Source organism: Anomaloglossus baeobatrachus, chromosome 2, assembly GCF_048569485.1.
Source record: "Anomaloglossus baeobatrachus isolate aAnoBae1 chromosome 2, aAnoBae1.hap1, whole genome shotgun sequence".
NCBI lineage: Eukaryota > Metazoa > Chordata > Amphibia > Anura > Aromobatidae > Anomaloglossus > Anomaloglossus baeobatrachus.
In genome coordinates, this window is record NC_134354.1 from 720,401,089 (window position 1) to 720,428,265 (window position 27,177).

At 44.1% G+C, this 27,177-nt stretch overlaps 1 protein-coding gene across 8 annotated transcripts in view; it reads right to left on the minus strand.

The window, feature by feature from the left end:
- FRY (FRY microtubule binding protein) overlaps positions 1-27,177 on the minus strand; it is a 645,836-nt gene that overhangs the window by 285,305 nt on the left and 333,354 nt on the right. For all 8 annotated transcript variants that reach the window (XM_075337351.1, XM_075337349.1, XM_075337348.1 and 5 more), the window contains one exon: positions 14,644-14,697. In XM_075337351.1, the coding sequence (XP_075193466.1) occupies positions 14,644-14,697 (54 nt within the window). The remainder of the gene's footprint in view (positions 1-14,643; positions 14,698-27,177) is intronic.

Sequence of the window (27,177 nt, forward strand, 5' to 3'; positions counted from 1 at the left end):
CGAGATCTTTGGTGCCAACCACACACGTGACGTTTGGAGACTGGATGGCACTGCATACGACCCCAAGAATACCATCCCTACAGTCAAGCATGGTGGTGGCAGCATCATGCTGTGGGGCTGTTTCTCAGCCAAGGGGCCTGGCCATCTGGTCCGCATCCATGGGAAGATGGATAGCACGGCCTACCTGGAGATTTTGGCCAAGAACCTCCGCTCCTCCATCAAGGATCTTAAGATGGGTCGTCATTTCATCTTCCAACAAGACAACGACCCAAAGCACACAGCCAAGAAAATCAAGGCCTGGTTCAAGAGGGAAAAAATCAAGGTGTTGCAGTGGCCTAGTCAGTCTCCTGACCTTAACCCAATTGAAAACTTGTGGAAGGAGCTCAAGATTAAAGTCCACATGAGACACCCAAAGAACCTAGATAACTTGGAGAAGATCTGCATGGAGGAGTGGGCCAAGATAACTCCAGAGACCTGTGCCGGCCTGATCAGGTCTTATAAAAGACGATTATTAGCTGTAATTGCAAACAAGGGTTATTCCACAAAATATTAAACCTAGGGGTTGAATAATAATTGACCCACACTTTTATGTTGAAAATTTATTAAAATTTAACTGAGCAACATAACTTGTTGGTTTGTAAGATTTATGCATCTGTTAATAAATCCTGCTCTTGTTTGAAGTTTGCAGGCTCTAACTTATTTGCATCTTATCAAACCTGCTAAATCTGCAGGGGGTTGAATACTACTTGTAGGCACTGTATATATACGCACACGCACATATATATACGCACACATGTACATACATGCATTCATATACACACACTCCCACATACATGCAGACAGACACACACACACACACACACGAAATATCATTTGGCAGGAGGAGGTTGAGGTACAGGATGCCTTGTAAAAGCACACTGCTGACCGTTAAGGTGTAACCCACATCCCATAGCCAGAAACAGACTTTATGATTCTTAATGATTTCATTCACAAAAAAACTCCAGATGATTGTCAGTGAGTGCGAGCAGCGAGCCGGCGTCATGTTCCATATACAAGTGATGATGCGAGCATGGGATAAAGGTCGGCATACATACACGTAAATAATCCTATAGGCACATATGCATCTCATTCCCTTTCATGTCCCTGCAGGAAGGAAGGGTGGGATGTCAATGAAAACCTGACTCTTATGGAACAGGAAGGGAGGGGAGTCTCGCCAGCGAGCTGGTTGCTCAACCCATTCATTTATTGGAAGTAACCCCAATGAGGAGATGAATCCGCGCTCTGTGCTGGTGCTGGAAGGGAGGGCACTCTTGTATAAATATGCCCTTGTTGCACTAAATGATCATATTCTTCCATCATAAACAAACTGCTTAAAACTCATTTATATCTGGTCCAAGCAGAAATGAAATGATTTTTTTTACTTCTCGTTCATGTACCATGAAATGTTCTTTATAGAGGAGGCTCTTTAACATTTCACTTGGCGCCTTGCATGCCTAAACTGCAACAGGGCGACAGATTTGTTTTAACTGTTTATGGTGTGAATTATTTTACTTTTATTATGTAACCAGATCATTACATAGCCATTAAACAAGGTTTACTCTTTTTTTGGAATGCCCCATGGTGACATTTCTGTCTATATCTCTTGGGAATATCAGCAGGGTCAGGGACAAATCAAGGTTAGTGGAAGCTTCAGGGCCAAAAGAATTTGTGAGAATCCCATATCTAATTTGGTCGTTTTTATCAACCTGTACAATATGCAGATTTAGAAAAGTCTGGTGGTAGCTTATTTCCCTTCAGATATGGCAAACGAGCAGATCAGGTAATCAGAGGTCCAAACAAAAAAAGTGGAGCTTTGACTTTTGGCGACTTTTCAATGTTATCACGGGTGACAGACAGTCATGTGGTTTCTGGCAATAGAAGGTCACAGCGTCTGGCTGTGCAAAATAATCCCTGACTTTCTATTGTTCCTGCTGTCAGTATTCATTGGTTCATTGGTATAGGTACCCTTCCTACTGGATTTTCATCTCTGCTCCTTTTGGATCCAGCAGGAGCTCGTCTTCCACCCAGCTGCTGATCATCAGTATTCTCTTGGTGCTTAAATCTCCCTTCTTCCTTAGACTGGTACTGGTGATATTATTCAGTTCATTCAATCCCTGAGTGCAAGCAGGAGGCTTGCTCTCATCTCTAGCATTGTTAACGAAGCTTGCTTAACTCCTGCCTTAGTCATCTCTGGAGACGTAGTTCATGCTTTTTCTCCTGTGTATCCTCCTTGTGTCTTCCTTTAGTGTTTAGTGGGGTTGACGAAGAGCTCATCCCACCTGTGCCCTATTTAGGGTTCAGCACTAGGGATACCTAGGGTCAGGTATCTGGCTCAGTGCATAGGTGCAGAACCTATCTAGGCTGGTGAGGGACCCCAGGGACCAGCTTTACATTTGGTCAGGGGTCACCATCTCCCCCTTTCCTAAAGACAGGAGTCCCCCCTTCCCTAACCTTTTGCCGCTCGCTTGGGTACTTCCCCGTACCTAGCATGACAGTTATTCAGCAGGGAAAAAAAACAACAACTGGCAAGAGGCTCAGTGTGGTTTACAAAACCCCACAAAAGAACACATCCCCCAATACTACTATTCTGATGCTACCTGGTTACCTGAGGGTGGTCCTATCTTGTAGGAAATGCTAGTCATAAATACCTTGACTGGCTAATCATTGACGACACTTAGATATCATCCCAGCCAACAACTGGTATTAAGATGAGGCCAAACTGAAGAGTACGGCTCAAGTAGTATTGGACTTGGAGCACAAGCTGATTGCTGAACAACCTCTTTGTAGTTGGAAACTTTTTAGAATCCCACCTCTTGCCTCTGGGATGTGACCTTTTCTAGGTGGTGGAGACTCCTGTGTAATTGTACCTTTTACCATCTTGTTATATCACCTGGCTAGGGGTGGAAGCAGGGAGAAACATTGCAGAATATGGTACCACCCAAAATCACATGGAAATCGGGTCCTGGAAAGGGGGGCACAATTTCCAAATTGTGAAAAATAAAAAAAAGAGCGAAGATTGCTGGAAGAGTGAGAATTAGACCCCAAACCTAAACTGTAGGAAGCCAGTAGGCTAGACCATATCTTGTTGATGTCAACGATGGGAATATGGGGTAGTTAAATGACTATTATTGGGAATTCAGAAAGAGAGCATAAGGACAAATGCTCGGTAGGCCCACAGGGGAGCCGGTGTTTTCCCGGGTGGGCCACTCTGCAGCACTGAAGCCACTGTTCTCCTATATGGGCATCCGTTGGCATAATGCAATTGAATCCCTATGTAAAAATGAAGAATCTTATCAAAATACCCAGTTAAGAGCATAGGTAAATTTGTGAAAAAGGGTAATTTAACAAATGCATATAAATGAACAGTGGACCTAAGAGTTACTTTTACTCGTGGGCGGTAGGCACTCCAGTCTGACACTGTATGGACCCCTAGGTACTCCACATTGTAGAGTGTCTGTGGATTAGTCCAAAGCACATTAATATAGTATTTGGCTTGAATAGAACTTGGACCCCATTCAGACTTAAATGCCAGCAAGGTGGCTCAGTGGTTAGCACTGCAGTCTTACAGTGCTGGGGTCCTGGGTTCTAATTCAATCCAGGACAACATCTGTGTTGTGTGGGTTTCCTCCGGGTTCTCCAGATTCCTCCCACACTCCATAGACATCCTGATAGTGAATTTAGATTGTGAGCCCCAATGGGGACAGTGTTGCTGATGTATGTGAAGCGCTGTGGAACTAATGGTGCTATATAAGTGATTATATTATTATTACTAGCTGTAGTACCCGGGATAGTAACTGTCTGTCTCTGATTCTCTCCCAGTCTCTGTCTATCTCCTTCCCTACCTGTCTGTCTCTTTCCCTGTCTGTCTCTTTCCCTGTCTGTCTCTTTCCCTGTCTGTCTCTTTCCCTGTCTGTCTCTTTCCCTGTCTGTCTCTTTCCCTGTCTGTCTCTTTCCCTGTCTGTCTCTTTCCCTGTCTGTCTCTTTCCCTGTCTGTCTCTTTCCCTGTCTGTCTCTTTCCCTGTCCGTCTCTTTCCCTGTCCGTCTCTTTCCCTGTCCGTCTCTTTCCCTGTCCGTCTCTTTCCCTGTCCGTCTCTTTCCCTGTCCGTCTCTTTCCCTGTCTGTCTCTCTGTCTCTTTCAATGTCTTTAAATGTCATGTCTTTAATAAGTGATTATATTAATAATAATAATAATAATAATAATAATATTATACACCTACAAACACGTTTCAACTGCTGAGTCCTCCAGTCTGTCACACAAGCTAAAAGATAATGAAAAATGGCTGAAACGTTACTAAAAAGAAAACAATTCTTGTAGAAATTACTTTGTGTTTTAAAGGCTAAAAACAAAAAACAAACTATTTCTAGTTAAAATTTCAACATAAAATGAGCATAGAAGAACAAATATTCATTCTCCAAGGAACAGTGTACTATTTAGATAATCAACTCTTCCTGTCCTGACCTCGTTAAGTCCTGTTCACATTGACATTAGTAACTTTGCTTAAAATAGGCTGCCAAATGTCTCCATCGCAGCCTTTCCTTAAGTAGAAGTCGTCCCAGCGTCTGGCTAAGCCTCGGGCTGTTCTCACCATCTATTTTATCTTTTTGTGCTGGGTCCGTTATCACCTACCCAGTGTTCCCGCCATGTCTCAGATGAAAGAATGACGTCAGGGGCGATGAAACATTGACGGCAGCCCCATGCACATTTTCCTTTTCCACGCTTATAAGTGGCTCTTATATCCACCCAGAAAGTACCTTTGTATAAAGCTGCTTACAGTTATAAGGACATGATGTAATAAAACCCAGGGTGGGTCACATGGAACTAAATCACAGGCTAAAAATACCGACTGGAAAGGGGAATAAGCTAAATATCGACGCACGGGGAGCAGAGGGCAAAAGGTGGGAAGCAATTTATGTGAATTGCTATAAAACCATTTCCTTTTCCCAGAGTCGTTTAGAAAATGATCTTTCCAGTCATGTGACTAATTAGAACCTTCTCCGGTATAAGAATAGATGACTTAATACGCTGGATTATTATTTCAAAATTCCCCATGCTCCTATTTTTACGACATTTAGACTCCTCTGTTCAATGGGTGTTCTCCATATTCAGCAACGACATTTACTATATGCTAAAAGAAGAACTCGGCACTAAAACAGGAATTACAGGGGGTCCAGAAAAATTGTAACGTTTTGACCTCTATTTTTGGGTCTTTATCAGACACCATAGACTCTTGTACAGTGTATACCCTTTAAATGAGGATACTGTTAAACGTCACAGTGAGATTAACTGAAAAATCAGCCTGCTGTATTGTGCAGACGCCCTCCAACCCCACGTAAGACACTTTTCTATACTGCGTCATCACATCTACACATCACAGCAGTCTGATTATTCTATTAATCTTATGGTGACTTAACAGTATCAACATCTTAAAGGCATATCCTGTACAAGAATCTATGGTGTCTGATGAAGACCCAGTTATAAGGGTTGAAACGTTACAATTTTTCTGGACTGCCTGTAATAAATTCCTTATATTCATTTTGAAGTGTGAAGTTTTTCTGTAATTTACTGATGGGTTTGAACCCTTCTTGAGCACCCAATCTTTCAAGTGTGCCATAAACGCCATTCTACCATTTACTGTACGCTACTTCCGCACTGACTACTTGCTGATTGGTAGGGGTCTGAAAAAGGGCTCTGAAATGCCCCATGTGAGAGAAGCGATGGCAAAACATGCACAACTCTGCTCCATTCATTCTCAATTGGCCTGTGAGAAAGTATACAGTGATCGGCTTTTTTTGGCAGTCCCAAGGGGAAATAAATGGAGCAGTAGTACACGTGTTTGTTCATTCTTGGAATCGATGGGGTCCCACCATTCTTGGAATCTACGTGGGGTTCCAACCATTCTTTGAATCGACTGGGGTCCCCCTCATTCTTGGAATTGACATAGGACCCCCCCATTCTTGGAATCGTTGGGGGTCCTCCACTCATTTTTGGAATCTGCAGGGGTCCCCCCACATCTCTTGGAATCTGTGGGGATCCCCCCACATCTCTTGGAATCTGTGGGGGTCCCCCCATTCTTGGAATCAGTGGGGGTCCCAACTGTTGGACCAGTCAGTAGATTGTCGCCCATCATATGGGTAGCTGATAACTTCTGAAGATGGGACCCCATTCTTGCATCGATGGGGTTCCCCCCATTCTTTGAATCGACAGGGGTTCCAACCATGATTGGAATCAACGGGGTCCCCCATTCTTGCACTCATTGGGGTCCCCCCCATTCTTGGGAATCTGTGGAGGTCCCACCCATTCTTGAAATCTGTGGGGGTCCCCCATTCTTGGAATCCGTGGCGGTCCCAACTGTTGGACTAGTCAGTAGATTATCAACCATCATATGGGTAGGTGATAACTTCTAAAGATGGGACCCCATTCTTGCATCAATGCGGTTCCCCCATTCTTGGAATTGATGGGGGTCCCAACTGTTGGACCAGTCAGTAGATTATCAACCATCATATGGGTAGGTGATAACTTCTAAAGATGGGAAATGCCATTTAATGTGGATTCCATTACAAATGTATATTTTTGGGAAAATACGTTGATAAAGAATTAGCATTAGCTAGAGTCAGTTATTGCTCGGTTGTTGGAATAGCTAATTTATAAGTGACACCACTGTCACTTTAATATTTACAAAATGTTAATAATTTAGAAATAAAAAATAATACCATAAAAATGCTCGGTCACACAGGTTTTACGTGCATGTACTAATATTGCCAGTGTCATGTGCCTCCAGGATCACTGTACACCAGTGCTGAAAACTGAATGAATTAGCCATCTAGAAACTGGGAAATGTGTGGGAGGAATCTATTTATGGTGGATAAGTGCCCCTGTAGAATTGGTATTTTCGGCCCTAGAAAATCATGTATTCCAAAATTCTTCATATGTAATTATATATACACAGTAAATCACAAAAGTGAGTACACCCCTCACCTTTTTGTAAATATTTTATTATATCTTTTCATGGGACAACACTAAAGATCTGGCACTGTGATAGAATATAAAGTAGTCAGTGTACAGCTTGTATAACAGTGTAAATTTGGTGTGTTCTCTAAATAACTCAACACACAGCCATTAATGTCTAAACCGCTGGAAACAAAAGTGAGTACACCCCTAAGTGAAAATGGCCAAGTTGTGCCCAATTAGCCATTTTCCCTCCCTGATGTCATGTTACTCATTAGTGTTACAAGATCTCAGGTGTGAATGGGGAGCAGGGGTGTTACATTTGGTGTTCTCTCTCACACACTCTCTCATACTGGTCACTGGAAATTCAACATGGCTCCTCATGGCAAAGAATATATAAGTATTACAGGGTATGTGTCACAAAATCATGTCTGCAACACATCTGTTAAATAAAAAATAAAGTGGCCAAACCTTTTATATTTGGAAAGTTAAAGGGATTTTCTCCACAAACAAAGATGATTTTAATGAAAAGATCTTGGAATAATAGTAATCCACAATTGGATGTGTTTAAAAAAAAATGTTCCTGTGCTGAGATAATCTCATATATGGTATGTGTCCCTGCTATGTACTGTGTAATAGCCATGTCTGACCGTACAGGGACATGGTCAGATCATACGACAGCTCCTGGGCAGGGAAGATGCGGAAGAGAGAATACAGATAAGACAGGATGGTATTGTATCTGATTCTTTCTGTGAGGTAAAACATTTTCCTGCCTGTTTTTAAAATGAAGTTTAAAATTAATTTTGTTCGTGGGAAAACATTTAATGAGGAGACTTCAGGTGTAGTAAACAATAATAGGATAAGTTAATTATATTGCTTTAAGTAGGTCAACTATAGGATTAGTGGTTTGTTTTTTTTATAGAAATGTTGTAATCCTAAAAAGATTAGTATATCATATATTTGTATAACAACAATAAATGACATGGAGCTCAGCAAACAGGGAAAAGAAAATACATAAAAATGACACATGGAGGAAAAATCTGCTGAAGCCGAATATCCATAGGCTCAAATACATATAAAGCTGGATGAGTACAGAGGCCTACCAGTAACCCCTGGTGATGTCTAGTTCTTTGAGTCTCATAGCGGAAAGGGAACAGGGAAGCATGATAAAAAGTCTCCATGTTGGTGGTTAGTCTTACAAAAGAGAAAGTGCATTCCAGACTACAGGTGCAGCACAAAAGGAATCTAACTTCTTTGGTTGTTCTCTATTGTATGTCCGTTCTGCCCAATGTTTTTGCATGTCCCTCCTCTCTCACTGGTGATTGACAGCTCTTGCCTGGAACAAACTTTGTCCGTAGAGAAAGTGTAGAAAAGACAACACTGTCAGTCATCAGAGGGGGAGGCGGGGCATGCAAAACCAATGGAAGGAATGGAGCACTGAACCTTGGCTACAACAACGGTGCACCAAGCACTAATCATCATATTTGACTAAACTTTAGTTTATGTAGAACAAACGCAATAATTCGATCATTAAAGAGTAGATATGAGCGGACCCACTGAAGTTTGGGTTCGGTGAGACTTTAGATAAAAGTTCAGTTTGGGAACAGGAATTGACCTGAACCCCAATGGAAGTCACTGATTGGGCAGCTCGGGTCTCTGTCCACACACTTTATTGAACCTTTACAAAAATGGAGCCATGAAATCACCAGATAAGATAAAAAATATACAAATTTATTGAACACTTATGCAGAAAAGACATACAATACAAAAAAATCAAAGTGCGTGGTGCAGGAGTTCGAACTAGTAAAGATACCACCAGTCAAAAATACATAGGGAGAGAACAAATATCTCCAATGGGATGTGCATAGACCCAGTATTACACTTATATAGTCAGCAATAGAGAGCTAATATAGATCATCTATTGTGCACAGTTGCATCAAGGCATTTACCCATACTATACCCTGTTGACAAGTGGTACTTTCATAACCCCTACGCGCATTTCGTGTGGGCTTCCTCGGGGAGTCTGTCTACACACTGTCAGCCACAAAACAGATCACTTTCGAGGGGTTGAAGGTGGGGTTGTTGTTTTTTCCCCCGAGCACACTACATCTGAAAATGTTGTTCTTACCCCCAGTAACAGCCATTCAGAAATGGTTCAGAAACAGTTTGGGTTCGCTCATCTCTACTAAATGGACAATGTTATTTTTTATAACAGAGCAGTGGTAGAGCAGGGTCACAGGAGGCAGGGGTGGTGGTGATGTAGGGTGATGCTGCGGGCGGTGCGGCAGGTGTCCTGGATGCTTGCTGTGAGGCAGGAAACATTCAGCACCTGTTGGCGGTGCGGGCTTCAAAGAAATGATGCCTGTAGTTGGCGCGTGCACAGATTGAGCTATCAGCTCAAGGACGAGACGAGATCTCATCTGCACACGCACCACCTCTGGGCGCCATTTTCTTTAAGTCAGATGCTGGGAGATCAAAGAGCCAGAAACAGAGCGTGTGCAGATGACACAGGGCGGCATTATTTGAGGTCTGCACCGCCGTCATTTTCAGGATAACAGAGAGTAATAGAGATGGGTTCAAAGCCGCGCCAAAGACCACTGGATCATATCAGCTTAAGATTAATGTTTCTTTATTTCATGCACAGGTCAGGTCAACGCGTTTCAGGAGGCACAGCTCCCTTCCTCAGGACAAACCAGCAAAGAACATCAAGAGCCTCCTGAAACGCGTTGACCTGACCTGTGCATGAAATAAAGAAACATTAATCTTAAGCTGATATGATCCAGTGGTCTTTGGCGCGGCTTTGAAACCCATCTCTATTACTCTCTGTTATCTGCCTTATGGGGACCGCTGCCGGGACTCGGAGTTACATGCTGTTACAGGAGTTGTGACTTTCACAACCCCTTTTGGTGAGTAGTATTGCTCATTGCCTCACCCTATATATATTGGGGTAAGACCCTATTGCGCTTCTTTTTCCACAGTTTTTCTCCTAGTCATTTTCAGGATGGCTTCTGCCTCACAGCGCCCCTGATACAGCCCCCGTGGCCCACAGCCTTGCCCCTGCCTCCTGTGACCATTCTCCACCACCCCATGGTGTGGGATATTCGGCTTATTAGACTCACCCCTCTCTTTCCTTCCAAATTTTTGGGAGGAAAAGTGCGTCTTAAAATCCTAAAAAAATGGTAATTTATCCATGGCTGTGACTATTAGGCTATGTGCGCACGTTGCGTAGTGTCCATGCTGAAAAATCTGCAGCGATTTGGCAGTGCATGTGCGCTTCAAATCGCTGCAGAAACACTGCGTAATGGATGTAGGTGTGTCTGCAGAATAGATGCCGATTTCATGCGCTCGGGATGTTGCCTCTCCCCATAGACCGAGTGGGACCTGCATCCAAAGCGCACGATATAAGTGACATGTTGCTTTTTTGAGCGCAGTGATTTGGATCATAATTTCAGCATGCAAATCCCTGCGCTCTCAAACGCAACGTGCGGATGGATTATGGACAATCTTCATAGATTGTGGTGGGGACGCAAGACGCATGCGTTTACGTTGCAGTGCGATATGCAGCGTAAACGCATGAAATTACACAACGTGCGCACACAGCCTTAGGCTGCTTTCACACTACGTCTTTTTAGCATGCGTCCTGAACGGTTTTTTGCTGCAAAAGCAGATCCTGCTTTTACAGCAAAAAATGCATGCAAACGCATGTGTTACTTTGCAGGATCCTGTCACTGGATGTTTAGGGGCGGGCATTGAAGTCATGTGATCGGGAGTGAGGGGAACTAAACGTGCCAGACTGGGAGCCGGCATCTGACAGCTGCGAGGCTCGTAACCAAGGTAAACATCGGGTATACTTGCTTGGATACCCGATATTTACTTTGGTTACAAGAGTCTGCAGCTGCTAGGAGCCGGGCTCCCTGCACACGTTACCAACGTAAACATCGGGTAACTAAGATAAGTGGTTACCCGATATTTACCTTGGTTACGAGTGTCCGCAGCTCTCAGGTGAGGGAGGGGGAGAGACAGAGAGAGAGGGAGGAGAGAGAGGTGGAGAGAGACAGAGGGAGGAGAGAGAGAGACTGATCACAGAGGCTGGTTTCTGGGCATGCTCAGTAGAGCAAGCAGGATCCTGCCTATCAGCATGCCAGCGTTCACATGCGTTTGCGTGCTGTTTAGTCAGGATCCAGCAATTTGCAGAAGTTGGACGCAGCTCAAAAACGCTACAAGTAGCGTTTTTGAAAGATGTTAAAAAACTGCAAGTCGCTGGATCCTAACTATAACGCACGCAAACGCAGGTGAACGCATGTTAACGCGAGTCCATTGCAAATGCATTGAAATGAAAACGCATTTGCACTGGATCCGTTTCTGCGTTAAACAAACGTTCAGGACGCATGTTAAAAAGACGTAGTGTGAAAGCTGCCTTACATAGTTACATAGGTTGGAAAAAAAAAAAAGACCTAGGTCCATCTAGTTCACCCTTCCTCCACCAATTATACATTTCATCATTCAATTATTTATAACCAACAATGTTGTGTGCACTGAGGAAATCATCCAGCCCTTTTTGTACAGTTGTTATAGTTTCTGCAATTACTACCTCTTGTGGTCGGGCATTCCACAGTCTGGCTGCTCTAACTCTAAAAGGGGCTTTACATGCAACGACATCACCAACGAGATGTCGTTGGGGTCACGGAATTTGTGACGCACATCCGGCCTCATTAGTGACGTTGTTGCGTGTGAAACGTACGAATGACCGTTAACGATCAAAAATACTCAACTATTCGTTAATCGTTGGCACGTCGTTCTAATCCCAAATATCGTTGCTCTTGCAGGACGCAGGTTGTTCGTCGTTCCTGAGGCAGCACACATCGCTACGTGTGACACCCCAGGAACGAGGAACAACACCGTACCTGCGGCCACCGCCAATGAGGTGGGCGTCACTTTCTTTTGGCTGCTCTCCGTCCCTCCGCTTCTATTGGATGACTGCCGTGTGACGTCGCTGTGATGCCACACGAACCACCCCCTTAGAAAAGAGGCTCTTCGCTGGCCACAGCGACGTCGCTAGGCAGGTAAGTATATGTGTGACGGGTCCTAGCGATGTTGTGCGCCACGGGCAGCGATTTGCCCATGACGCACAAACGACGGCGGGCGGGTGCTTTCACGAGTGACATCGCTAGCGATGTCGCTACGTGTAAAGCAGCCTTAATAGATACATAGGTTGAAAAAAGACCTAGGTCCACGTAATTCACCATTCCTCCAACTGTGAATTAGCGAGTTATTTGTGTGTAATAAAATCACTAATTCACATGCGGTTTCTTAATTTCCTACACAAACAACAAAAGCTTCCTTCAATAAGCATCGGCATTATTATAGTTGGCTCTGTGATGGCGATGACTTCACAGTTGCCGTATCAAAGTCACCAGACTGGAGAAGTATTCTGTACTAGAACAGCAATGAGGGAGGACATGGAGAACACACATAACAGACTTGGGAGAACAAATACCTTCTTTCAGTACAGCAGAGCTAAAACGACAACAAAGTGCCAAAAATGACATACATTTTGGGTATATGTTCAATGGCTAATGTGGACAGAGATTTTACAAGTTACTACTTCCCAATAAAATCCTTATTTTGGTCTCCACCACCAGATACTTCATTATGGCCGGGATCGCACTGCACATCTTATGACGCATATTTTTGAGGCTAAGTATAGAGCATACAGTATATTGAAAAAAAATAGATAATCATTTATTTTATGATTTATTAGATCTAATCCTCAACTACAAATGCTTTCTAATGGAAGTCTACACTAGTATGTGCTCCATGACTTTTAAAGGGTTTAAATGGGTAATTTCAAGATTTGAGATTGCTTTTGTTAGACAGCATGAAAATAAAGTTTGCTTTTTCTTTCAGCTTACATTTTTTTTTTTTGCAATGACAGCTTTTATCTTTCATAGTGTACAGCTGGTTTCCATGGTGCTCAGCCACTAGTGGCTGTCTAGACGTTGGCCAAGTGAGCACAGTAGTTACACTCCAAGAGAAGAGTTAACACCTAACTAACCAGTTGGCTTTCCTCAGCAGTTAGCTGCTCACTTCCTTCCCCCCTCAGCTTCTGACTAGCTGGTGATATACATCTTTCAGAATCCAACCCCCACCATCAGCTGTTTTCAGATCAAGTCTCCTTATCATGGCTCTCACTGTCTGGAGCTGTATGCTTGTTCAAATGATCTGGTATCTCTATGTACAAACAACTAATAGCTGAATATATCTATCAGTCATACAAATCTTGAACGGGGCAGTAATAAACAAAATTGCCACTTTTTCAAATTTAGAACACAAGGTGGGACACCTATGCAATTTCTGTTCTGTGGATATATAAGTAGCTACCAAATTCACTTGTGATATTAATCTACCAAAGTGTGAGAAAACAGCAGCAAGACAGACATAAAACTTAACTTTAAAATGAATCTGTCAGCAGGTTTTTGCTACCTTATCTGGCAGCAGCATAATGTAGGGGCAGAGATCCTGAATTCAATGATGTATCACTTAAGCTGGGTTCACACTAAGCGACAGCGACAACGACGTCGCTGTTATGTCAGCATTTTCGGTGACGTAACAGCGACCTTGTAAGTCGCTGTTATGATCGCTGCTTAGCTGTCAAACACAGCAGAAGCAGCGATCATAACGTCGCTGTGCTACATGTGCAGAGAGCAGGGAGCCGCGCTTAGCGCTGGCTCCTTGCTCTCCTAGGTACAGTACACATCGGGTTAATTAACCCGATGTGTGCTGCAGCTACATGTCACAGTGCAGAGAGCAGGGAGCCGCGCGCACTGCTTAGCGCTGGCTCCTTGCTCTCCTTGCTACAGTATACATCGGGTTAATTACCACATGTGCACAGAGCAGGAGCCGGCACTGGCAGCAAGAGCGGAGGCTGGTAACGAAGGTAAATATCGGGTAACCAGGGAAAGGTCTTCCCTTGGTTACCCGATGTTTACGCTGGTTACAGCTTACCGCAGCTGCCAGTGCCGGCTCCTGCTCGCTTCATTTCGTCGCTCTCTCGCTGTCACACACAGCGATGTGTGTGTCACAGCGGGAGAGTGACGACCAAAAAATGAAGCTGGACATTCAGCAACGACCGGCGACCTCACAGAAAATGGTGACGTAGCAGCGACGTCGTTGTCGTTGTCGCTGTGTGTGACACCAGCTTTAGATTACTGGCTGCAGCTGTTCTGACATAATCAAAGTTTTCAGATAGAGCCGCTGCCACCCACACCAAGCTTTCTATAGAGATTGTACATTGACAGTGAGGTGCCAAGTACAGGGTGTGTTGGACTAGCATGGGCGTGACTTTGTAGTCCTGCAATGATAAGGGTCCTGCTGCTTAAACAAACATAGAAAATAAACAACAGATCGGACTGTGACAATACAGGCATCCCTGAATTTCCTGTGTTAATCCCTGCAGCATGCTGCCTTCAGCTTAGAAATGCAAACTCAATTCTGCAATACCTTCATATATGTAAACGAATATCAATAGACATGCCACCGATCTGTATATATACATATATGTATACACACACACACACACACACACACATACACACAGATCGAGACATTTTACCACTTTGCAACTTTTCATGGTATAGACTTTTCTTTGTATAACTTACTTGGTCAAACTGGGGGTCCTCTCCTCTTTGAAGTGATTTTGTTAATGGTTTTTCCTATAAAAGAAACCAAAACAGAAAATAAAGATTAATTTGTGACACATTTATAAAGTATAAACAGCAAATACTATAAGAACACCCACAAAAAGATGCCCTAAATTTTATGTCTGACTATACAATAGGATAAAAGGGTTGTTATGTTAAAAGGGTTGTCCTCTACTAGGGACAACCCCTTCTGATTCCACATTTCCCCCATGTAAAATAATAAAGCCTATACTCATCTCTCGCACCATCCCCTTACAGCGGTGTCCGGGCTTGCGGTGTCGGAGCTTACGTGGGCTTGCAACGTCACATGAGCCCTGCGTCCAATCAGCGCTGGCTTCCTTCTCCCCGCTTTCAGACCAAACAGGCAACCAACAGGAAGTGAGTGCAGCCGCAGCTCTCACTTCCTGTTGACTAACTCGTTTGGTCCAAAGGCGGGGTGACAGAGGCCGGCGCTGATTGGATGCGGGACTCACGTGACGCCACGACCCCACGTGAGCTCGGAGAACGTGAGCACGGATAAAGCTACAGGAGGTGAGTATCGGCTTTAGTACGAGAGGTGAGTATAGACTTTATTATTTTACCTGGGGGAAACATGTGGAATCAGAAGGGGTTGTCCTAATAGTAGACAACGCCTTTAAATCTAAATAAATGCCCCCAACTAGTCATATGACCACTCCCTAGTTGCCTCCCTTCAAAAAAATATGTATTTTGAAAAGCCTTTTCAGGTCTAGACTACAACATCAAAATAATACATCTGAGTGGACTCGTCTCCTGTGCCTGGCTCATTTTAAAAGTTAAGTTTTAGCAGAAATACTTCAAACTAACTCTTAGGGCTCATTCGTTAGAACATTTTTTAAGCAAGTGTGCACAACAGACCACACAATAATATTTTTTATTTTTCTATAGAGCCTACATAATTCGCAGCACTTTAAAAAGCAGAGGGGACATGTATGGACAATATCAGACATTACAGAGCAACACAATTCAACAGATACAAAGTACGTGAGGGCCCCGCTCACAGTCTATGAGATTAATAAATTGTAGTCAGTGCACATGGGCATTATTCCACAGATGATGCATTGCGGGCAGCACGGTGGCTCAGTGGTTAGCACTGTTGTCTTGCAGCGCTGGGGTCAAATCCCACCAAGGACGACATCTGTAAGAAGTTTGTATGTTCTCCCCGTGTTTCCTCCGGGTTCTCAGGTTTCCTTTAACACTCCAAAGACATACTTATAGGGACTTTAGATTGTGAGCCTCAATGGGGATAGAGTTACCAATGAATGTAAAGCACTGTGGAATTATTGGCGCTATATAAATGAATAAATATTATTATTATTATTATTATTGGGAGCTCCTACACCCTTCCGCAATGCAGTCAATCACATGGAGTTGCTTGCGGAGAAAATCACCTTGCCAATTTGTGGATGTGACTAGCTTGATTTTATATATGGCCATCTGTATAGAGGGAATGTATCTGGAGATCATGCTTCCCGTGGCTCAAGCAGCATGAAATGTCTTAGAGGGTCCGTCTATGAGGATTTTTTCATCTAGTAAATCCAATGAAGCTGTGCTGTCCCAGCTTTATTCACCATTTTCAGACTGTCATCACTAGGGCTGAAAACCGCCGCTTGGTTCTGGTGTAACATGTCGGATAAACACTGATCTGAAATCAGACGAATGTCATATAGTCTCAGTTTAAAGATGGCCGACAAAGCTGACAAGAGCTGTGTGGATGGGCCACCGGATGCAAAACCATCACAAACGCGATATTGCTGACCTTCCTAAAGGAATGCTCTTCAATCTTAAAAGCCTGGAATATCCCTATCATACATTCAAGAGGCGGATAGACTGAGAAAATTAGATAATTGTGGTGGCTATCCTAGGATTTTAGGTGCAACTTCATCAACGGAGCAGAAGTGCATGAGATGACAGATTTCGTCTGACCTGATAGAGGTCAAAGTAACTGGAAATTTGTACTCAACACAAACAAAATGTAAAAGCCCAAAAAATCAATACAAATACAGAATTACAAAGAATTCAGCTGAAAAAGTTTGTCAGGTCTACAGAAATGAAATATGGAACAGCTGCACTGATATCACCCGTGCCGGGTAGGCTACCAAGCATTTTTCAATCTCTCAAGGACGGTTCATTGGAGAAATGCCAAAGTAGATAAACCCCATCAGCTTCTGGTGGATAACAGATTCCTACCATATCAAACTGTGTTCAGCTGAAATTAAGACTTGGGAATATACGAGGATTTACAACTAATAAAGCTTGGTTCACATCGCACTTACCCCTATGTTCAGTGGCTCCGGCAGGTCTTAGATCCGCACCCCGCAAAACAGGATTTGGACCTATACGCTGACGGCGCCATTGACTATAATAATGCAAAGTCACAGTGTGCTCTGTGGGAGATCATCTTCAGACACCCCTATTGGAGGTGGACAACAAGACATAGTAGAATACGTCTTGCAGCTAGCCTCAACTAGGTGTATATGGTTGAAAATAATGTAGGACAGAGCACACTATGACTTTATGTCCATCATTTTAGTCAATGACCCAGTCAGCGTATACGTCCGAATCCCATTTTGCGAGGGTTCGGACATAAGCCCCACCAGAGCCCCTTGAATGTAGGGCCAAACGTGATGTGAACATAGCCTGAAGCTTTTATTGACTTCAAAACATCCAGTTATGAACAAATACCTTGTATTTCTACAAAATGATGATAAAACATTGTCACCGCTTTTCTAGAGGTTACAGCTTACTCATTAGCAGGTACAGTACCTTGAAAAAGTATTTTAAGTCACAGATTTCTCCTCTGCCCTTAGCATTATACTCACCCCCCTAGCGGTTTCACCTTTTTTTTGTGCGGCTTTGGTCCCGCGATGCCATCTTGTGACTGTAACTTCTGACTGTCCGGAAGTCAGAAGTTACATCACAAGCTCTTAATGCAAGTCTATGAGAGCCAGAAGGAGGCAAGAACGAGGCTCTCATAGATTAGTATGGAGTTGTGACCTTTGGCATGCTCAATGGAACACTGGAGCTGCCAACTCCAGAGAATTTACATTTAAAAACACCATTCCAGCGGGGAACTTAAAAAATAAAAAAAATAAAAAAACGATGAAGTGATGCTTTCGAGATACAGACCGTGAAGGCGGCGGCATATTGTCACCGCCGAAACGCGTAGTCTGTTCAGCGTGATGTCTTGTTATTGAAGTCTGGAAATTTTTAATCCAGCAGATGGACAATCTGCTCTTTTTTTAATTCCAATTTATTCTACACCAGAGGTAGTATCGGAGATAAACATCTGAGAGGTTACTAAACACCGACCTCCATCTGCCCTGAGCTGTAAGAGGCGAGTTCAGGACATAGTGAATTATTTTGGAGACTGTCTGAGGGATGAATTACAGCGTCACATACTTTGTTGACTTTCACTGACCCTTGTAGGACTTTTCAATAACATTTATAGACATTTTGATAATTCCCATTTGACTTAGGAACAATTCCCATTTGACTTAGGAACAACTGCATTCTCATAGAAACATGTAAGAAGTTTTGATAGGTGGGGGGTCCACTTGGTAAAACTTCCACCAATCATTAAAAGAAAGGAGCAGAAGCACTCAGCGAACAGGCTCTCCTCCGAAGCTGAAAGCAGGCACAATAGTCTGACATGTAAAAAGTTTTTTAAAAAAAAAAAAGTGTCCTAGTCCAATGGGCCAATATATCGAAAAAATTACAGCAGCAATCTGAAATGCAAACATTGAATAGCTATGAAATTCGAATTACACTACTGCTATAGAATTTGTTACAAAATGAGGGTACTTACAGCACAAATTGGCCAATTCATGAGAGCTCAACAGCCAGCGTCAAGGCATACTCCATTGTTAAGCAGGCTTTACACGCTACGATATATCTAACGAGATGTCGGCGGGGTCACGTCGTAAGTGACGCACATCCAGCATCGTTAGTGATATCGTAGCGTGACAGCTATGAACGAGCAGAAATACTCACCTTCTCGTTCATCGTTGACACGTCGCTCATTTTCTAAAAATCGAACGTCCGGTTGTTCAATGTTCCCGATGCAGCACACATCGCTCCGTGTGACACCCCGGGAACGATGGACTGCAGTTTACCTGCGTCCCGACGGCAATGCGGATGGAAAAAGTGGGCGGGATGTTACGGCTGCTCATCTCCGCCCCTCCGCTTCTATTGGCCGGCCGCTGTGTGACGTCGCTGTGACGCCGAATGTCCCTCCCCCTTCAGGAAGAGGATGTTCGCCGACAACAGCGAGGTCGTTTGGAAGGTAAGTACATGTGACGGGGGGTTACAGCATTGTGCGACATGGGCAAGAAATTGCCCATGCCGCACAAACGATGGGGGCGGGTGCGATCGCTTGACTAATTGCAGCATGTAAAGCAGCCTTTAGTCTTTAAAGAATTGGCCAATTTGTGAGCCTAAATGCCCCATTACACGCGTCGATTTATTGTGCGATTGCACATGCGATCGCACCCGCCCCTATCGTTTGTGCATCACGGGCAATTTGTTACCTGCATCGCACAAAGTCAGTAACCCCTGTCACACGTACTTACCTCCCGAACGACCTCGTTGTGGGCGGCGAACATCCTCTTCCTGAAGGGGGAGGGACGTTCGGCGTCACAGCAACGTCACACAGCGGCCGCCCAATAGAAGTGGAGGGGAGGAGATGAGCGGGACGTAACATCCCACTCACCTCCTTCCTTCCTCATTGCCGGCGGAACGCAGGTAAGCTGTGTTCGTCTTTCCCGAGGTGTCACACGGAGCGATGTGTGCTGCCTCAGGAACGATGAACAACCTGCATCCAGGAATGTGACCGATATTTTGAAAATGAACGTCACGTCAACGAGCAACGATAAAGTGAGTATTTTTGCTCGTTAACAGTCGTTCATAGTTGTCAAACGTTACGATATGGCAAACGATGCCGGATGTGCGTCACGGAATACGTGACCCCGACGACATATCGCCCGATATATCGTAGCGTGTAACGGGGCCTTTAGTCTTTCAAGACTTGGCCAATTTGTGCGCCTATGTACCATATTTTTTGGACTATAAGACACTTTTTTCCCAAAAAATTTTGGCGGAAAGTCTATCTGACTTGCTGGTGGGGGCAGCACAGGGGGGGGTCACAGGAAGCAGGAGCAGGCTGCAGCGCGGCTGGGGTTGACACGTGTACCTCTATTAAAGAAAATGAATATTCACTGCTTCCAAAGCCAATAATCCCTAGTTGTGAAGCTACAAGAAAAAAGTCTTGCTTTCCTTATACAGTAAGTTTCTTGTGCACACAAAGATAAGTGCGTTGTGCTCTATAACATGTTAATCACAAAAAGTGAGACCCTCCCTACCTTTTGTCATATCTTCTCTATGAGAAACACTACACCATGGGTTGGAAACCTTTTTTCTTCCAAGGACCTTTTGGATATTTATAACATCAGTCGTGATCCATGTAAAAACATGAACTTAAAAATGGTCCTACTATATTTGGTTAAACATTTAAAGAACTCGCCACTAATGTGATGTCTGGAGCTGCTTCACTTTGGTGCACTTGTAATGTCAGGTGGTATTGATGATGTTGCTACTCATCTACTTTTCCAGATTTGTGTTGATCTGCAGTGCAGGTACACTTTTCAAAAAGTTTTGCAAAGAACTTGCAGCAAAACTTAAAAGTTCAGTTAAGGACCTGGACACTACCCAAACCTCATATAAGTCAAGATGGACACGAACTTTGGTGCTGTAGAAAAGTCATGGTAAGGCCTAAGACACACGGCATGAAAATCGGACCAACTGGAATGCGATAAAACATCGCATTCCACTTGGAACAATATTAGCCTATGTGTCAGCACCCATGAGTGATTATTTTCTCGGCCCCAATCGAACCAAGAAAACAATCGCACCATGCTGCGACTGTAATGCGAGACTCTTTCTCTGTACACCGGTGTACCGCAAGTGCAGGGCAAGAATGGCAATAGCCGGCTACAGAGGAGAGAGGGAGATAAATCCCTCCATCTCCTCCTCTGTGCCAGACCGCCCCTCCTCAGTGCTGGCCTGCCCCTCCTCGGTGCCAGCCCGTCCCCCGCAGCAGAGGTCCGATCTCATGATCGGACCTCAGTCGCAGTGACACTCGCATGACACTCGGCTCCTGCTGTGCTGCGAGCGTGAACCTAGTGACATGCAAGGATCGCATAAGTCCCCATGTGGCCACGGCCTTAGGGTTAGGGGGCTGCAAAAGGAAGCAAAAAAGGGGCAAGTGTCCTGAAAATATGTGGATAGGGAATAACTAAGAAAAAAATTGAATGGGCTCCTGTCTATTTTTGATAACCAGCGAAGGTAAAGCAGATAGCTGTGGGCTGAAACCCTCAGCTGATTGCTTTACCTTTTCTGGTTATCAAAAAGAGGGGGTCCCAATATGTTTTGGGTTTTTTTTTATTATTATTTATGAGGTGTCCCCCTTAGTTTTCATAGCCAGCCAAGGTAAAGCAGACAGCTGACAGTTGGTATTATCAGGCTGGGGAGGCTCATGGACATTTGTCTCTTCCCAGCCTAAAAATAGAGGCAGTCCCACAAATGGAGTATCCATTAGCTTACGTTGGAGCTTCCAGAATTTATTTTAAATTAATAAATTGGTGGACAAGAGAATGTGGGGGCGTTTTTATTCAAATAAACTTTTTTCCCAGTGTCTGTGTGTTTTTTACCTCTATATTCGCCAGGTTAGTAATGGAGGTATCTGATAGACACCTACTATTACTAAACCCTGGACTTGATTTCAGCTTTCAATTCACAGCTGACATCAGCCTCACAAGTAGTACCCCGATTGTCAACGCACCATGGCAATCAGGAAGAGCCGACCAAAGCGCTCAATGTAGGGCATTTAATGGATGCTCCACTTCTGGGGCATCTGCAGGCTGCTATTTTTAGGTTGGGAAGGGCACAAAAACCATGGGCCTTCCCAGCCTGATAATACCAGCTCTCCATTGTCTGCTTTACCTTGGCTGGTTATGAAAAAATAGGGGGACCCCATGCCATTTTAATATTATTTTTAATTATTTATTTAAATAATTTTATAAAAATCTGTGTGGGATCCTCTATTTTTTTAAATCAAGTCAAGGTAAGGTAGACAGCGGAGGGTTACATCCTGTAGCTGTCTGCTTTACCTGCACTGGTTATCAAAAATAGATGGGAGCCCACATCATTTTTTCTATTTATTGTTCACAGCAGCATACAGTCATCTTCTGCATGCAATGAAGCTTGTTGATTGGCTGAAACAGATGGTTTTTTTTTGTTTTTTTTTTTTAAAAGTCTGTTTGAGTTTGAGCCATGGACACCTGGTGTATTATTATTATAGCGCCATTTATTCCATGGCGCTTTACAAGTGAAAGAGGGTATACGTACAACAATCATTAACAGTACAAAACAGACTGGTATAGGAGGAGAGAGGACCCTGCCCGCAAGGGCTCACAGTCTACAGGGAATGGGTGAGGATACAATAGGTAAGGACAGAGCTGGTTGCGCAGTGGTGTACTGGACTGAGGGCTATTGTAGGTTGTAGGCTTGGTGGAAGAGGTGGGTCTTGAGGTTCCTCTTACGGTACGAATCCCGAACTTTACCGTTTGAGTTCGCTCATCCCTACTCACAACATAAATTGAGACTTTTCTACAATCACACAAGACATGTTAGAATTATATGTAACAATGTTAAAATAAAACCCTAAGATTAAAGGGGTTGTTTGGGCTATCCTTAGGATAAGCCATCAATACCAGATCAGCTGCTCTCGATGCCAGTGATGGCTGGATTTGCTTAGTTGAGGAGCAGATTAGCATAGCTTTCAACTGCACAATATCCAGCTGCTACCGACACCAAGAACAGCTGATTGGCAGGGTTGCCGGGTGTGGCACCCCCACCAATCTGGTATTCGTTACCTATCCTAAGGAGAGGCCATCAATATTAATCTATCGGGTAACCCCTTTAGGCTATGTGTGCACACAGCGTTTTTTTGATGCTGCGTTTTTGGCCGCAAAAACGCACAAAGATGCAAAAAAACGCACCCGGGCAAAAACGCTCCGGTAAAAAAAACGCATGCGTTTTTACCACGTTTCGGAGCGTTTTCGGCTGCATTTTGCTGTGTTTTTGATCACTGCGTTTTGCTGCGTTTTTCCAATGCATTGCATGGGTGAAAAATGCAGTAAAACGCAGGAAAGATTTGACATGTTCACTTTTTATTTTTAGCTCAAAAACGCAGCTAATAAAAAAAGTTGTGTGCGGACAGCAAAAATACAAAATCATAGACTTTGCCGGGGAAGAAAAGTCATGCAGTTTTGAGCCCAAAAACGCACCCAAAAAAAGCTCAGTGCGCACATAGCCTTAATGTGTGACGTGTGCAGCTATCTGTATTGTATTAATATATGTGCTGAATCTATGGCTCCATTTCTTTCTGCTGATAGTAGTCCTAAATTATAGCAGATTAGAAAATCCATGGATAATACAAGTGTGCCAGTGCAAGAACGGGCAAATCCCTATCTTGTAACAAACATCCCTGCAAGTGATCTCATCTTCATCAAGTGTGCAAGTAAAAACAATGAACATGAATGAGATATGACATTTTTCATACACCCACTGAGGTTTAATAAAATCTTAACCCAAGCTAAGAAATGGTCTGGAAGATATAACAAAAATACAGGGGGACCGCTAGGGACAACAGGTCCGGTGGGGACCGCTAGAGACGACAGGCCCGCCCGGTGGGGACCGCTAGAGACGACAGGCCCGTCCGGTGGGGACCGCTAGAGACGACAGGCCCGCCCGGTGGGGACCGCTAGAGACGACAGGCCCGCCCGGTGGGGACCGCTAGAGACGACAGGCCCGCCCGGTGGGGACCGCTAGAGACGACAGGCCCGCCCGGTGGGGACCGCTAGAGACGACAGGCCCGCCCGGTGGGGACTGCTAGAGACGACAGGCGTAAACACACTAAAACCGCATGTGTGTTTCAACCTGAAAATTTTCTGCATCTGATGCAAGTCTATGGGGAAAATCCGCACTGGAAACTGAGCGTTCCCTCAATAGAAATTGACATTCACTATATAGTGTATATGTGGCACCTCCGGGGCGGCACATATGGTTAGAGATTCTATATATCTTTTATTAGCTGGTATACCTCTCTCCTCAATACCACCCCGCTTCTCCCCTCTGCAAATCCCTCCATTGGCTCACAATCTTCCACCGTATCCAATTCAAACTACTAACACTGACCTACAAAGCCGTCTATAATCTGTCTCCTCCGTATATCTCTGAACTAATCTCCCGCTACACCCCAAAATGTAATCTCCGGTCCTCCCAAGATCTTCGTCTCTTCTCCTCTCTCATTCGCTCATCATGCAGCAACCGCCTCCAAGACTTCTCCCGAGCATCCATTGTCTTCTGGAATTTGCTGCCTCAACACGTCAGACTGCTTCACTTGCAAACTTCAAAAGGGAACTTGAAAACTCATCTGTTTGGAAATGCCTATAATCTTCAATGACCTCACTGCTTCACCACCACCACAGCTGCCCCACCACCACCGTGCAGAGCTGCCGCCCCACCACCGTGCAGAGCTGCCACCCCACCTACACCCCCCCTACTGTCTCCTCCCCAAAATCCTATAGAATGTAAGCCTGCAAGGGCATGATCCTCTTCCTTCTGTACTAGTCTGTCTATTGTAACTTGTACATGTATTCTGTATGTAACCCCCTTCTCATGCACAGCACCATGGAATTAATGGTGCTCTATAAATAAATAAGTGATTTGGCCTCTGTATGTTGGTGTTTTCTAATCACTTAATGGAGGCATTTACTTAGTATGGTACCATCTAACACATAGATAGCCCTACTTAGCCAGAGATCCTATACAGGGCTGGCTTCAGGTTTTTGTGGGCACAGGTTAAAAAAAAAAAAAAAAGTCTCAGTGGGCCCATCCACACGCACATACACACAGATATGTACACATACAGGCATATGTACATATACATATTTGAAGACAAATTCACAAACATACATAGAAAGACAAAAATCTATACATAGTCATATACACTGTCATACATAGATACACGTCATACATACAGACACAGAGATATTATTAATATGGGAGAGCCTCACTCACCTCCTCCGCTTGTCTCCCGTCCAGCTCCTCCCGAGCATGTGGCTATGCAGGCCGCTGCGTGATGGCGTAACAGACATGGCCATGCACAGTGCACACCGAGACTGCTGTATATGTACCGCCCCCATGTCAGCGGCTGAGCCGCTCGGATCCAGAACCGCGGTGGCTTAAGGGGTCTCCGGACCCAGGGGTCGTGCGGACACTCGAATTTTAAAAGGGGAATCTGGAAGTTCGTGACGCCACCCATGGTGTGTGGTAAGGTGGAGTACCACCGCTGCTGTTGGGGAGCGCCCGGTGGTGGTGGTATGGCAGTAAGGTGTCTAACCCCTCCGTGGGTAGGGGGTTGTGCCCTGGGGCCCGGTAATGGCAGTGAAGGGGGTGCCGTTGGGAAAGGAAAGGGTTTCTGTGTACTCACTCAGTCCAAAACTACTGAGTTACCGGTTACTCTTAGTCAGTCTACAGATGAATCCCATCTTGCAATGCTTGTGAACGCAGCGTTCAGCAATAAATGCTGTGGTCTATTTTCGGTGGGTTTAAAGAGCTGGCAGCCAGCAAAGTGTGGCTGTTGGCCCGAGCACTGAGGTCCCCGAAAATCTGCCCGAGGGCTGCAGGAAGGATGGTGACTTGCTCCTGGCTGCGGCGAGTAGGCCCCGCCTTTTGTCCAGGGCCCCAGTACTTTTCCTGATCCTATATGTTATTTTTTTAGTTATTGGGTACAATCAGCCCATTCTGAATCTACTAGCTATAGGAAGTCTCTAGGTCACATAGGTAAGCCGGCCAATACCACTTTAAGAATATTATAAGTGCTTCCTATATTCTAACAAAGCCTATTGAATATGTGCTGGAAAATAAGTTATCTGCAGGGAGAAGATCTCTCAGAATAGCTCCATTTACCAATGGTTAGAAAGATTATAAAATACTAAGTCCCTATAAAAAGTATTTTAATTGCTCTCCGCAGCACAGACATCAAATATAAAATATTCCATATCCAGATAAAAGATTTATGAAGTCAAATTTTAAAAGTTCCATAAATTATATACTCATTAGGGTTACATCATACTACATTAACATCTATCAGGGCTGATTATTTTTTTTGTAAACCCTAAAAGACAGGTTAATCTAGCACTCGTAACTTTTTTTTTTTTTTTTTTGGATCGTCAAACTTTTGTAATATGCACTGATGAATTACTTGTCAGAGGGGTGATCCAGGAACATTGTATTTTATGTTTACCCAAGAAATAACAGGCAGGTACTTGCTAACTACTTGCTTGTTCTGCCCGGCACAGATGTCTGTTGGCACAGATCAGTCAATGACCATTCCTGCTGCTTCACGTCGACAGAGCAGCTGCTTCTCTTCTGCTCTGCTCTGTAGACGGAGCGTTACTGCTAACATTATGCCGATTGACAGCTGGCTCCCCACTGTCCAATTGTGGGGACCCGGCTGTCAATCAGCATGATGTTGGCAGTCCCACCTCATCGACAAAGCAGGGTGGAAGACAAAGAGCTGCTCAGTTGTCATGAAGCATCAGAATTGCCGGCAGGAGTGGTCCACCATGACTACGCTGAGCCAGCACCAGTTAAAACAGCCAAGTAGTTATGTAACAGGTAGGTAGTTGCTATTAAGCCTACAGTTAAAAAATTAAATTGTCCCGAACAACTCCTTTAAGATGAAAAACTTAAAAGTTTTTATGTAGATCCTCTAACAAGTGATGGGTCAACGGGACCGACTTTCCTGTCCCGTCACCATACACTGCCAGCCATACAGTGTAGATATTATTACAGGGTCAGATGGACTACATCCTCTTTCTGCCGGCCAAAAGGACTACAGTATCTGTTGATAGTCATGACCCAATAATTACAATAAGATTAATTTCCTTTTCTGAGCATGCTCTATTACTACCAAGTTCATCGCAATTAAATCCTCAATCAACAGCACAATCAGTCTTGTCTGGTAAGTTTACAACCATTATAGACCAATATACACAACTAGACAATGGAGGAACAAGCTCTCATCCATGGAGGAATGCTGATGTCATCATGGTAGGTTGGTGATACATTCCTCTTTGGAGGAGGGGATTCCTGTACAGGTATTTCTCACCCAAAAGTGAAGGCAACTGATCCCAACAAGGGCTGGGTCCTGTCTCTCCAACTTACATAGGCTTCCTCTATGATTTTTAGACCCTTATGCACAGATTTTTGTTGGAGTGATCCAGGAAATATATCTTTGTACCATGTTAGATAGAAAAAATATTAAAATTTGAGTTCTCAGTGGTTGATACCTTTTAATGGCCAACTACCATCTTTTTAGTTAGCCATTGAATGACATCAACCACTGAG